We start from the raw sequence: 13,287 nt of genomic DNA, 5'->3' as shown, positions 1-13,287 counted from the left end.
AGTCCCTGGGACAGCAAGGAGATCCAACCAGTCCATCCTAAAGGAAATCAGTCCTGAATATTCATTGGAAGGACTGATGCTGAAGCTGAAACTCCAATACTTGGGCCACCTGATGCAAAGAGCTGACTCACTGGAAAAGACCCTGATGCTGGGAAAGACTGAAGGCGGGAGGAGAAGGGGACGACAGAGGATGAGATGGTTGGATGGCATCACCAACTCAATGGACAGGAGTTGGAGTAAACTCCGGGAGTTGGTAAACTCCAGGACAGAGGCCTGGAGTGCTGCGGTTCATGGGGTCACAAAGAGTCAGACACGACTGAGTAACTGAACTGACTGAACTGATAGTTTAAGGACCCCTGATTAAAAACACAGGCTTGGAGTAAACAAGTCCTAGACGCCCACCCAATCCCATCATGCCTGGCTGGAGGAACTTGGCAGGGCTGGACACTTTATTCTCTAAGACTCAGTTTCATTCATTCAAAAATGAGGATAAGGGTAAGAAGCTCAGACAGTTGTTGGGAAGATTAAACACAAAGATGGGGATAAAGCTCTTAGCACGGGGCCCAGCACAGGCTGAGTGCTCAAGACGTTAGCTGTTGTTTAGCACATCAATAATGGTAACTATCGGCACCAGCTTCCAAACTAAACCCTAATATGAGGACAAAACAATGAAAATTAAACTTAAGCCAAATTTTCCTCAGAAAATGTTCAGAGCAACAAATATTTTGGGCTAGAAGTAGGATTTGGGCCTGGCATTTGAAAATTCTTGGCTGATGACATGCTTCACACAGGACAATCTATACAGAATTATATTGAATGAGAAAATGGCTTTTCATTTGGAAGAGCTGCTTCTGTGAAGAAACTGTCATCAATTTTCAAGTATAGCTACAGCAAAGAAGAGAGATTAATAGAGTAAATATTAGACTAGAGATGCCAAAAGTGTGGCGTGCCCACCTCCACTTGGCAGCCCTGTGTCTCAGCAGTCATACCCAGTCACTTGTGGCACGTTCTAAAGAAACCCAGATGAGGCTCCAGATAATTTTTCAACGCAGCTTCTAAGCAATCATTATACAGAACCTATTCCCTATTCCTGCTCTAGAAAGTACTAGTGAACTGTGTATTGCTCCACTGTATTTTTTAAAAATTTATCAAGCTCTTTTCATTTCTGTAGGTTCCCACTGGGGTTAAAAATAAATGTTTCTTGGGGGAACCAAAGCTTTAGGAGCAGACCTCAGGAAAAATTCTAGAACTCTCGACCAAAAATTCAGAAGCTCGAGCTGTAGCACTGTTTCTGTCCCTCACTACCTGCACGTCACTAGACAAGTCACCCTGACTTCTGCACGGCTGCTTCTTCATCGTCTAAAGGAATTTCTAACAAGGCTACTTGTGGCCCTAAATACAGTCAATTTCATCATTCATAGATTTGCACTTGTGAATGCTCTCATTTACTAAAATGTAAGTTCCAAATCAGTACTTGGGATACTAATATGGTCATTTGTGGACACCCACAGTGCAGAGAAAAATATGAATCACTTGATGGTCAAGTTCCCAACTGAGGTCAAACAAGGAGCTGCCCTGCTGCCTTGTTTCAGCTCTCTCACGGTAAGCAGTAACTTTTCTGTGATCTATTTAGTGCCATGGTGTTCACATTTTTGTCCTTTCTGTTGGTTATTTCACCATTTAAAATGGCCCACATACACAGAGCTGAGTGCTATCTTACTGTGGCCAAGAACAAGAAGGCGGGGATGTGCCCTAAAGAGAAAGGATGTGTGATCAGCTTTGTTCAGGCACATGTCACAGTGCTGCTGACCATGAGCTCAAGGCTAATCAATCAACAATGTAGTCTGTTGTAAATAAGGTGTCTTTAAACAGAAACATGAGCTTCCCTGAGGGCTTAGTGGTAAAGAATCCACCTGCCAATGAGGGAGACTCAAGAGACGTGGGTTCAATCCTTGGGTCAGGAAGATCCCCTGGAGGAGGAAATGGCAACTCACTCCAGTATTCTTGCCTGGGAAATTCCATGAACAGAGGAGCCTGGAGGGCTACAGTCCACAAGGTCACAGAGTCGAACACAACTGAGTACGCAAGCATGCAAATAGAAACCCACAAAGAATAAGGTTGTATGTTCATAACCTGATGACCAGGTGGCTGGAGAGGCTTGCAGGAACCTAGTCCTGTAGTTCGTCCATGAACAACGCTTTAGGACTTGTTAATTCTGTGCTCACAGCAACTTCACAGACCATCACCACAAATAACGTGAGCTGATTCTCTCTACTTGATGAGTATTAATGCCATCAATAAAGAAGCTGCATAAAACACCTTCTGTGCCTGCATAGGTACCAATAATTCAATCAATGCTAGAAGTTTCATTTAGGAAAACACACACAAGAGAGATCAACACAATACTTCTAGGAATCAAATTCCTTTTTTAGGTGAAGAGATCAGACCTCTCATTCTTCCCTCCATCCACCAACTCAGAGCATTGTGAGTACCAGGGGTGGTGAGCACAGCTCCTGTGGCAGTGGGCCCCAACCTTTTCGCAGCAGGGACCGGTTTCATGCAGGACAGCTCTCCTATGGACTGGGGAGCGGGTAGGATGGTTTCAGAATGATTCCAGCGCATTATGTTTATTGTGCACTTTGCTCTAGTCTCCTGTCGCTGCTGATCTGACAGGAGGGGCGGGTCCGTGGCCTGGAGGCTGGGGACTCCTGGGATAAAGGACCACCTGTAGCCTGCGAGAACACCCTGTATACCACCAAGGTGAAACACAGTACCTGCAAGCAGTCGAGGGACGTGCTGACCACCCGAGGGGACCTGGACTGGCAAGCTAGCTCGAATGGAAGGAAATACTTGTCAGCTTCAATGAAGTTTGCCTTTGGTGGTGCCGCAGCACCAAGCCTAGGAGAAAAGCAGGAGAGGGCCGGAGGGGAAATGAAAAAAAAGTTGCTTCTGCTACTCCCCCTGCCCCCACCACTTGCAATCATTTAATTAAACTACATCTGGGGGGCTAGACAGGGAAGAGTTTAAAGACACGCATTAGGGAAAAAAAACACCAAGGCACCACGCGCAGAAAACAAGGTCTCTGATGACAGGCTGTCTCGTCAGCAACCTGGACGCGGATCCCGGATGCCACGTCAGAGCTGCATTTCTGAAGGGGGGACTCCGGCTTCATTACTCTGAGGATTAGGGGCCGCCCTGTAACAGTACACGCCGTCCTCCTGCCTGAGGAAGCACGACCTGCAGGAGTCAGGGTCTAGCCTCCTCTGTCAAGGGAAGGTGGTTACTGGTGTTAAGTCACTGACTCGTGTCCAACTCTTGCGAGCCCATGGACTATAGCCCGCCAGGCTCCTCTGTCCATGGAATTCTCCAGGCAGGGATACTGGAGTGGGTTGCCATGCCCTCCTCCAAGGAATCTTCCTGCATGTCCTATGTTAGCAGGTGGATTCTTTACCACTGAGCCACCAGGGAAGCCCCAGAGGAGAGGGCAAGGAAGGTCAAGTTAGAGCTGCTGAACCTTCCGTTGGGGCTTCCCAGGTGGCTCAGGGGTAAAGAATCTACCCGCAATGCAGGAGACGGGGTTCAATCCTTGGGTTGGATTGGATCCTACAGTCCATGGGGCCGCAAAGAGTCGGACGCAACTTAGCACACACATGCACGCACCCTCTCCTCCAATATGTAGTTGTTAGCCAGTCATCTCTTAACCTGGCATCAGTACGGACAGATACAGAGTCCTGACGTGGGTCCAGCACTGGCTGGGAGAGTGTGTGCCCCCACCCCCCCCCCGGGATCAGAAACAGGAGAAACACGCAGAGAAAGACGTTCCCATGGCCACCGCCAATTCCCACCACACTGCACTTCAGCCAGGAGGTGCCCAGGCTTACCTCTGCTTCTCTATTTCTGCTTTAATTTCATCTGGTGGGGAAGAAAGAAAGGCATGTTAGGAGCAGGTAATGTGTATATAAAAGACAGAACAAAATATTGAAAGCTGTCTAAGTAAGGCGATGATGATCTTTCTTTTCCACATTTTCTATGGTAAGTATATATACTTTTGCTTTAGCATTTAAAAAAATTGTGGTAAATATGCTAACACAAAATTTACCACATTAACTATTTTTAAGTACAGTTCAGCAGCATTAAGGACATTTCTATTGTGCTAATGTATATAATTTATATATATAATTTTATATTTTTTATATATATATAATTTCTACAAGTTAAAATTATTTTATGAACCTTTACCATGGAGGGTATATCAGCTACATGGTTATGAACATAGTGTCAACACTCAGCAATCATGATCTCAAAGAGAGAGTCTTATTTCTAGGAGGACACGATTTTGTGCCACTGAAACAAGAACATCCTATCTAAACACGCTGGTTTCCCCCACATCCACTTAGTCGAATGCATTCCTATGTGGTGCGCTTGGCAGACTCATGGTATTATCAAAGCAGGCCAGTGAAGCCGGTCTACCTGAATTCCATGTATTCAGATAACCTCCAAATGGCCAGCCTTCTTTATACAATCTCTTGTGAGCCAGTGGTCTAGACACTGTGTTAGTTATCCTAGCAACCCCAGAACACAGTGCTGGGAGTGACAAATTTCCTCTCCCTGGACAACTCTATTCTAGACTGACTTTTAGGAAGTGAAAACCAAGTAACTGAACTTTACAAGAGGTGGCAATTTTAACCTTCGAGCCAACCTTTCAATGTCCTCTTTCTACACCCATAAGAAAGCAGAAGAGAAACATCTGGATGACTAATATCAAACATCTCACTCAAGGACGAGAAGGCCTGTGACACACTGGGTCTGCCCACAGAGCTCCGTGGTGTGGTTCCTGCCCCTCCAGGACCAGAATCCAGGAAGGGGCAGCTTTGGCCTCCTCCAGCTGAGGCCTCAGGCTGCGGCAGTGGCCAGGGAAATCCAGCCCAGGAGGCCGGAGGCCAAGCTTCCAGCTTGCAGAAATCAACATGACACAGCCTGGTGAGGTGAGAGGCAAGAAACGGGTTGGCAATTCCGGCAGAACTAGGTTCTGGCATGGATCTCTCTCAGCTGAATGACACCAGGTGGGTTATTAAACCTCCCTGAATCTTGATGTCCTACTCTAAAAGAAACGAGCATGATGAAAAGCAGCTCCATATGCTCCAAAGACGGTAACAGGGCAGGTGGGTGTGGGTAACTTCTGAGAAACCCCGTGTTCATGGCTAAGGCAGCGTCAAGCATACACAGGTGGTCAATAAACGTCAGCTCTCTGGCTCTTAAGACAGGAGTCGGTAATAGTGCAAAGGCTCTACTGCCATCAGTGAACTGCAGAGAGCCAAGGGAAAGAAGACAATTAGAGGAACACAAATCACAGTAACAGCTGACATTCACAGGGGCATGGACCCATCTGGTCCTCCTTACACCTCCGGAAGACAAGAGACTCATCTCCTAACCATGTGCAGGTGGGGGATCTGGGCCCAGAGAGGTGAAGTCAACTGCCCACGGTCACAGCCAGGAAGCGCCACTGCGGGACTCACAGCCCGGATGTCTGCTCCAGAGACGGAGGGAGGGGGGAAGGGGAGGAGCAGATGGCTGGGCACACCTGCTCTGGTTTACTGCCCCGCGTTTTAATAGGCCCTGCTCTCCCAAATGCCAGCTGGGCAATTAGCAGCAATAAACAAACAGGCTGGAAAGGAGGGAGACCTGAGCGGGGTGCGGCAGCTGCAGCTGCAAGGCCACGGTGTCTTCCCGGGAAATGCTTTCTGGGAATCACTGTCCTGGACGAACCCCTCAGGTCACACCTCCTGGTTCATCGATGACTTTGGCACCAGCTCACCTTCTTCTGCTCTGCTCCCAGGCTAGGTCCAACAATGACCATGACCAACCTCAACGACACCATCGCTGGTCAACTACACCAAGGTTCCACAACATCCCTTGGAACCTTCATGTCCCCGCCTACATTAGATCTGCTACACCCCCTCCCCCACTATGCAGATCCACAAGGCCCTCAATCCCTGGCCCTCCCCCCAAGCCAGCCCGGAGGGGCTGGTCACACTCTGAATCTTGTCCCTGTTTGGAACTTCCATCTCTTCCCTGAACCTGCCCACCTCCTGTCCTTCCACAGTTGACCTACTTACTGCCCCCGGTAGGACCCTTCTTTGGCCGGTCAGATTTGACTAGGCCTACTTGTCAGCTTTCCCTTTCTTCATTTTTCCAGGACAGATCCCATTAGCAGGATTGTAATTTGTTGCTGTTATTTTTCAGTTGCTAAGTCGTGTCCAACGCTTTGTGACCCCATAAGACTGCAGCACGCCAGGCTTTCCTGTCCTTCACTGTCTCCCAGAGTTTGCTCACACTCATGTCCGTTGAGTTGGTGATGCCATCCAACCATCACATCCTCTGTTGCCCCCTTCTCCTCCTGCCCGCCATCTTTTCCAGCATCAGGGTCTTTTCCTATGAGTTGGATCTTTGCATCAGGTGACCAAAGTTTTGAAGCTTTAGCATCAGTCCTTCCAATGAATATTCAGGGATGATTTCCTTTAGGATTGACTGGTTCCTCTCCTTGCCAAACAATAGGCTTGACTTGCTCTCTGACCTTCAGTGTTAACTTCTGGCCAAATCCCAAGCTTGTATGACCATCCCCTTCTGACCAGTCTCCACCCAATGACCGACCTCTGACAGCAGGGAAAGCCGGCAGGTCTCTAAAGGCCCCAACGACCAACCACAGCAATACCTAGACACTGCTGGGTAAGCCCACCCTCTCTCTCTCTCCAGAGACTACTGTGCATCACGTTCTCTCCTCAAATACCCTCTCCCTCTTGATATCACCATTCCTCTTTATCCACAACCAATGAAACAGCCGATTTCATGCAAAAATTAAAAGCCACAAGGAGACTCCTTCAACTTCCTGTGAGCCAATACATAAACTGACCAGCCCAGACTCTCCCCTGCTGGAAAATAGTGTCAAGTCCCTCCACCTTTGCAGTGTCCCATCCCTACTGCCTTCTGAGAACTATTTAAATCTGACCACTTCTCCCCACGGGGGACCACCCCCATTATGCCAGGCCAAGCTGTCACCATCTCCCGCCTGGACCAAGAGCCTCTTCTTAACTGGTCTCATGCCTTCCACTCTCACTGTTCCTCGTGGCCCAGAGCGTTCTCTACACAGCAGCCAGAGGGGTTTCCTTAAAATATAAATCAGATTTATATTTCTGCTCAAAACAGATTATCCATAACCATTATAATGTAAATCTGATAACATCTGCGCCTTTGCGCAGAACTCCACTGGCTTCTCACCTCACACAGAGTAAAACTCACAGTCCTGATCTTGGCCTCCAAGCCTCTGAAAGATCTGGACCCCTGTGATCCCCCCTCTGACCTCACCTCCCACCACCCCACCCCGGCTCACTCACGGCCAGTTCCTGTTCCAGGGCCTTCGCACCAGCTCCTCCTGCCTCCTGGAAAGCCCTCCCGCCCCCAGATATCCACAGGCTCACTCATCGATTCTTTCAGATGACTGTTCAAATGTCACCTCTTCCCTCGTTACCTGAAACTGCCACCCGACCCCTCCTTGTGGTTCTGCACTACCTTACCTGCCCTATTTTTTCACTTTACACCAATTTTTCTAGTCTTTCGCCACATTATTTACCACTTGTGACATACTCTGTTTCACTTATACTCTGACTTCCCCAGCAGAACATAAACTCTGTGACAACAGAGCCTTTGGTCTGCTCTGGTCACTGCGGAATACCCAGCATCTAAGAATTCCTAGGCGCAGAGCAGGCGCTCAGTTTGTTCAATGAATAAACTGTCCTTTTTCTTAGTTAACCTCTCCCTCAACTGGCTCCCTTCCCAATGATGTTTAAACAAGCTCAAGTCTCTTCTACCTTCAAACAAAGATAAAAATAAAGCCAAAACCCACTCCATGATCCACGTCTCTCTCTTCACACCCCAGGCAAACCCTGGGAAAGAGTCGTCTCCTTTTCCTCACCTCCCACACCCGTCCCAACTCATTCCAGTCTGGTTTTCACCTTCACTGTGTCACCAGCACAGCTCCAGCTAAGGTCGCCCATGACTCGCAGGGCTCTAAAGCTGATGGGCAGTTTTCCAGGTGCTGTCCGACCTGACCTCTCCACAGCGATTGACCTTACTGACCTCCCCTCACAGAAATCTTCTCAATTTAAGGGCTTCTCTGGTGGCGCTAGTGGTAAAGAATCCGCCTGCAATGCAGGAGACATGGAGACGAAAGTTTGATCCCTGGGTTGAGATGATCCCTTGGACAAGGAAATGGCAACCCACTCCAGTATCCTTGCCGGGAAAACCACATGGACAGAGGAGCCAGGGGGGCTGCAGTCCACGGGATCACGAAGACACGACTGAGCAAGAGTGAGCACACCGCACACCTGGCCTTGTAAGCACACGTTCTCATTGGCCCTCTGCTTCCCGCCCCATCTCTCCTCCGTTTCCTTGGCAGACTCAGCCTCCTCTGCCCAGCCAGGCGGGCCGGGGCTCCTCGGGCCCAGGCTCTCCTGCCTTTCCTTCCTCAGCTCTTCCTCAGAGGCATTCGCAGCCTTCCTGCCCCTTCAACTCCCACCTGGGCTCAGATGACTCCCCAGTCCTCATTTCCGGGGCAGGCCTGCCTTATGAACATGAAGCTCGTACGTTCATCCGATATCCAAGCCCCAACTCAGACCAAGCTCCTCCAACCACCTCTCTCCAGATTGTCTTCCAACCATCCTAAGGAACTGCACCACCATCCATCCAGTTGGGTGAGTCAGACACGTAAGAGTCAGCCTTACTGATCCACATCCTGACGTTCTTACCCAATCCAACATTAGGTTTTCTTGGCTTTACCTTCAAACCAGCGCGGAATACCTTCATTCCACTCTGTGTCTACCGTCACTAGTCCAAGTCTGGGCGACCAGCATGTCTCCCCTGGATGATGATAACTGCTTCCCTAGTGGTCCCCAGGCATCCCCTCCGGGTTTCCTCAAAGATGTTCTGAACATAATGGCTCAAGTGATCTTTCCAAAATACTAACGTCTTTTTCAACTTCTTCCCTGTTTAGAACTCTGCGGTATTATCTCACTGGTATTGGTCTAAAAATCAGACTCCTCAACACAACCTCCAAGGTCTTGTATGCTGGGGCCCTGGACTACCTCTCCTACCTTATCTCCAAACCCTCTCCCCCTTCATCTACCATGCCCCAGGCACACAGTGGCCTCCTTTAGTTTTTTTAGTTAATATTATTAAAATGTAAAACCCCAAACTTTTTAGGGTGACTGTAGAATCACAGGCAGTGGTATCCTTTAGTTTTCCTGAATGGGCATACTCCTCTCTGCCCCAGGGTCTTTGCCTGTGCTCCTCTGCCCCTGCTGCCAACGTGCCTCTCACCCTAACCTCTTTAACGTTTATCATTCAGCTCTTACAACTTCCTCAGGGAAACTTCCCTTCACCCCTTGTCCACTTCGCCTGTGGGATCAGGTTTTTCTCCTTCACAGGACTTGTCACGTTACTGGTATGACTCAGAAAACGTGATCACTTGAACAGACCCCTCCTTCCCCATTAATTCCAAGTTCCATGAGAACAGGGTCTTTGCTTTCTTTGTGTCCTGACAGCAGGTATGACACCCAAATAAGTATCTTCTAAATGAACGTCACTCTGGTTCAGTCAAAAGACAAAAGGACTGTACAGAGAACAAGAACACACTGACCATTCTTTAGGAATGAGGAAAATTTTAAGACTTCTAGGTCCCGGCATAAGAAGGCTGTTCTACAAGTCTAGAAAACCTAATGAAATACCTAATAAAAAAAGCCCAAAGACTCATTTACAACCAAGACAGTAATCTCAAAGAAGCTTCTTACAGAAAGACTCTAGGAATGAACTAGTAAACATTTAAGTATTTTCTAAGATAACCTTGCTGGAAAGAAAGTCAAGTATTTTCCTGGCAGGCCCCCTAAGCCTGGTGAAAATGGTAAGAATTAAACACAGTTCTGAGCTATTTATATGAGAGACTCCATGTACTTGCTGATTAAGTACACGTTTTCACAAGTTTGTGCTTTTCCATAAAGAATGATCTTACTGTTTTCCCCAGCACCGCTTACAGAGTCTCCCCTGAGATTTACAAGTACGGGGCAGAGCTCTAAACTCTTCCAACCACTTGCCTTGCTGGTGTTGAAATGTCAGAGACCAGCAAAGACATCCATAAACCAACTAATAACGGAGGCAGAGAAGAACAAGCATTCAGTTCCTTGTCCTTAAGATAAAACCACCAATGTCTCTGAACTTTAGTAGGTCATTTGTTAGGTCCCAGGAACTGTTGTCAGTTATTTATTGTGTTAGTTCATGTAACCTTTACAATGATCCTGTGACACAGGTATTATCACCTTTCTCATCCCAGGAAACCAAGGCTCCCAGAAGCTAAATTATCAGTTCAGGACCACAAGACTAATCAATATGCAAAGTTTCAAACACAGCTGCCAATGAACTTTCTGCCAATCCAATAAATAAATCCTTTTAAATAATCAAAATCCAATTTTTAGTGCTGCTTCTAGACAGAGGACCTCCTCCTGAAAAACAATCATAAACCTTTTCAACAAAAAGTAATGTCAGTTAAAAAAAGAGTCCTACTATTTCTCAAAATTTTTATAATCCATGGCACTCATAAACAAATGTCTAATCAAAACACCAGACTTCGCTAACATTAAAGTTTTATTCTGTATTCCAACTGAAAGCCTTAGTTTATGATAAGGGATATTTTTGGTATTTTTCAAATTTTGCACTTATATTCCTTCTAAGGGTGAGAACAGTTATTTTGAACATATCAAAGTTAGAGGAACAACAACAGCGTACAGGGAAAAAGGCAACTTACCATGTTATATGGTCATGTGAATGCTCAATGTTTTTGTATATTAATATGCAACTAAAATTTATGACCCCCTGTAGAAGGAAATGTGGCTTCCCAGGTGGTGCTAGTGGTAAAGAATCTGTCTGCCAGTGTAGGAGACGTTAAGAGATGCAGGTTCGATCCCTAGGTCAGGAAGAGCCCCTGGAGAAGGAAATGGCAACCCACTCCAGTATTCTCGCCTGGGGAATCCCACGGACGGGAGCCTGGAGGGCTACAGTCCACAGGGTCGCAAAGAGCTGGACACAAATGAAACGACTTGGCGTACGTGGAGAAGGAAATGGCAACCCACTCTAGTACTCTTGCCTGGGAAATCCCACGGACAGAGGAGCCTGGCTTTGCTACCCTGGCAGGGTCAGAAAGAGTCGGACATGATTTAGCAACTCAATGAATGAATGAAAATTTATGAATGTACTTCCTTAACTGGCTGCTTCTTTGAGTTTTTCTATCTTTAAAAAAAAAGAATAAACCAGAGCACTCCTGTGATCTACACTTCCCTCTTCCCCTTCACAGCAAAGCCAATCTTTGGGAAAGGGTTGTGTGTTGCTCACCTCCCACTCACTCCTCAGCCTACTCTGGTCTGGTTTTCACCCACATCATGCCAACAAAACAGCTCAAGCTAAGATCACCAGTGATCCACATGTTTCTAAACCCTGTATATTAGACAGAGCCACAAGTCTAAAACTGGACCTTATGACTTATACGTCAGCTGCATGTTCTAGTTGCTGCCCACCTGGCTGGGCAGACGCGGGCAGGCTGCCCTTGAGCCTCGGTTTCCCTCTGCCTGCTGTATCCAAGACGGACATCAATTACACGTCACAACTCCAGAATGAGTCAGAAGGGATTTACTGCTGATAAAGAGACAGAGGTCATAAATCAGAAAGATTTAATACCTCAAATGAAGCTTATGGGAAACCAGCTCTTTGCTCTCATTTTCTTCCTTTTAGTCCCGAAATTAAACCAAATACATATGCAGTGAAAAGATTCAGAGAAAAAGCTGTGATCTTTTTGATTACAGGCTTTCAAATACTACATCTCAAAATTCAATTCAACCGTATTAAAAAAATATGGTCTCTTTACTTATTGAAACATTACCAAACCGTCACTGCATAGAAACTTCGCTGCAACATAATGACTGTTTAAGGCCCCATTGAGCACCTCACACAGCCTAAGAGCTTCCTTACGGAGAAGCAATGGTGCTGGTGGTCACCGTGGGCTCCGGAGCCAGGCTGCCAGTGTTCACAGCCTGGCTCCGCGGCTTTCTGGTTGAGTTAGTTGGCCGAGTTCTTTAGGCCTCAATAAGGATAATAATAGTAAGAACTAAACTGCATGTAGAGCACATGGCACTGTGCCTGGAACACAGAAATGCCTAGTACATGGCTGATATCACACAGCTATTATATAACATGTGATTTTTAAAAAGTCACTCACTTGACTGGGTGATAATGATGCATCAATGTTAGGTTCATCACTATAAAAACGTCCAGCTCCGGTGAGGGATGTTGGTAATAGCACGTGTGTCCGGGGGGGGGGGGCGGGGGCTGGGGGGGTGGGGGTGGAATATGGGAATTCCTTGTACCTCCTGTGCAGTTTTGCTGTGAACCTAAAACTGCTCCAAGATTAAAGTCACTTAATTTCATGCGAAAAACACAGGTATGTTTAATGACAGCTGACAGTTACAGAGCACTCAGCCCTTAAACGGCCCTTTGTGGGTTAAATGATGAAATAAGACACTGCAGCTCTTATACATGAAGAATAATGTTAGAACAATTCTGTTCAAGTTTTGGAGATTTCAAAATCTTCCCACACCGTTTAAAAACACTCAGATTATCTTGTCAAGTCTCTAAACTTCATAGTTTTTTTAAAAATTTATTTTTAATTGGAGGACAATTGCTTCATAATGTGTTGGTTTCTGCCGTACAATGTGAGTTGCCCAGAAGCATGCATATACCCCCTCCCTCTCGAGCCCCCCATCCCCTACCCCATCCCTTTAGGTCGTCACAGCACCAGGCTGAGCTCCCTGATCTACAGCAGCTTTCCACTAGCTTCTAGTTTACACGTGGCAATGTGCATATTTCAATGCTACTCTTTCACAGTTCATCCTACCATCTCCTTCCCCCGCTGTGTCCACAAATCCATTCTCTTAGTCTCTAATTCTGCCCTGCAAATAGGTTCATCAGTACCATTTTTCTGGGTTCTATCATAGGGTTTAAGACCAGAAATATAAAAAGATCATGGGAAAGAATAACTCTCAAGTAAGGCAGTTGTGAAAGGAAGGTTTAAAAATGTGATTATATGCTCCAACTGGAGGGCTGAAAGGTTCGAGATTATTAACATATATCAAAACTTCATTATGAAAGTAAAGAGCAACAGCATCCCTGAGGTGATAAATACTCTCACAGGCT

The 13,287-nt window shown here is 46.8% G+C and overlaps 1 protein-coding gene across 4 annotated transcripts in view; it reads right to left on the bottom strand.

The window, feature by feature from the left end:
- The window catches only part of ARFGEF2 (ADP ribosylation factor guanine nucleotide exchange factor 2), an 81,832-nt gene that overhangs the window by 64,827 nt on the left and 3,718 nt on the right, over positions 1-13,287 (bottom strand). For all 4 annotated transcript variants that reach the window (XM_043478812.1, XM_043478808.1, XM_043478810.1 and 1 more), the window contains exons 2-3: positions 3,882-3,912; positions 2,775-2,898 (exon numbers count right to left, since the gene is read on the bottom strand). In XM_043478812.1, the coding sequence (XP_043334747.1) occupies positions 2,775-2,898; positions 3,882-3,912 (155 nt within the window). The remainder of the gene's footprint in view (positions 1-2,774; positions 2,899-3,881; positions 3,913-13,287) is intronic.

Source organism: Cervus canadensis, chromosome 10 (genome assembly GCF_019320065.1).
Source record: "Cervus canadensis isolate Bull #8, Minnesota chromosome 10, ASM1932006v1, whole genome shotgun sequence".
Lineage (NCBI taxonomy): Eukaryota > Metazoa > Chordata > Mammalia > Artiodactyla > Cervidae > Cervus > Cervus canadensis.
Note: the sequence above shows the minus strand (reverse complement) of the source record. Positions and strands in the feature narration are given on the sequence as shown.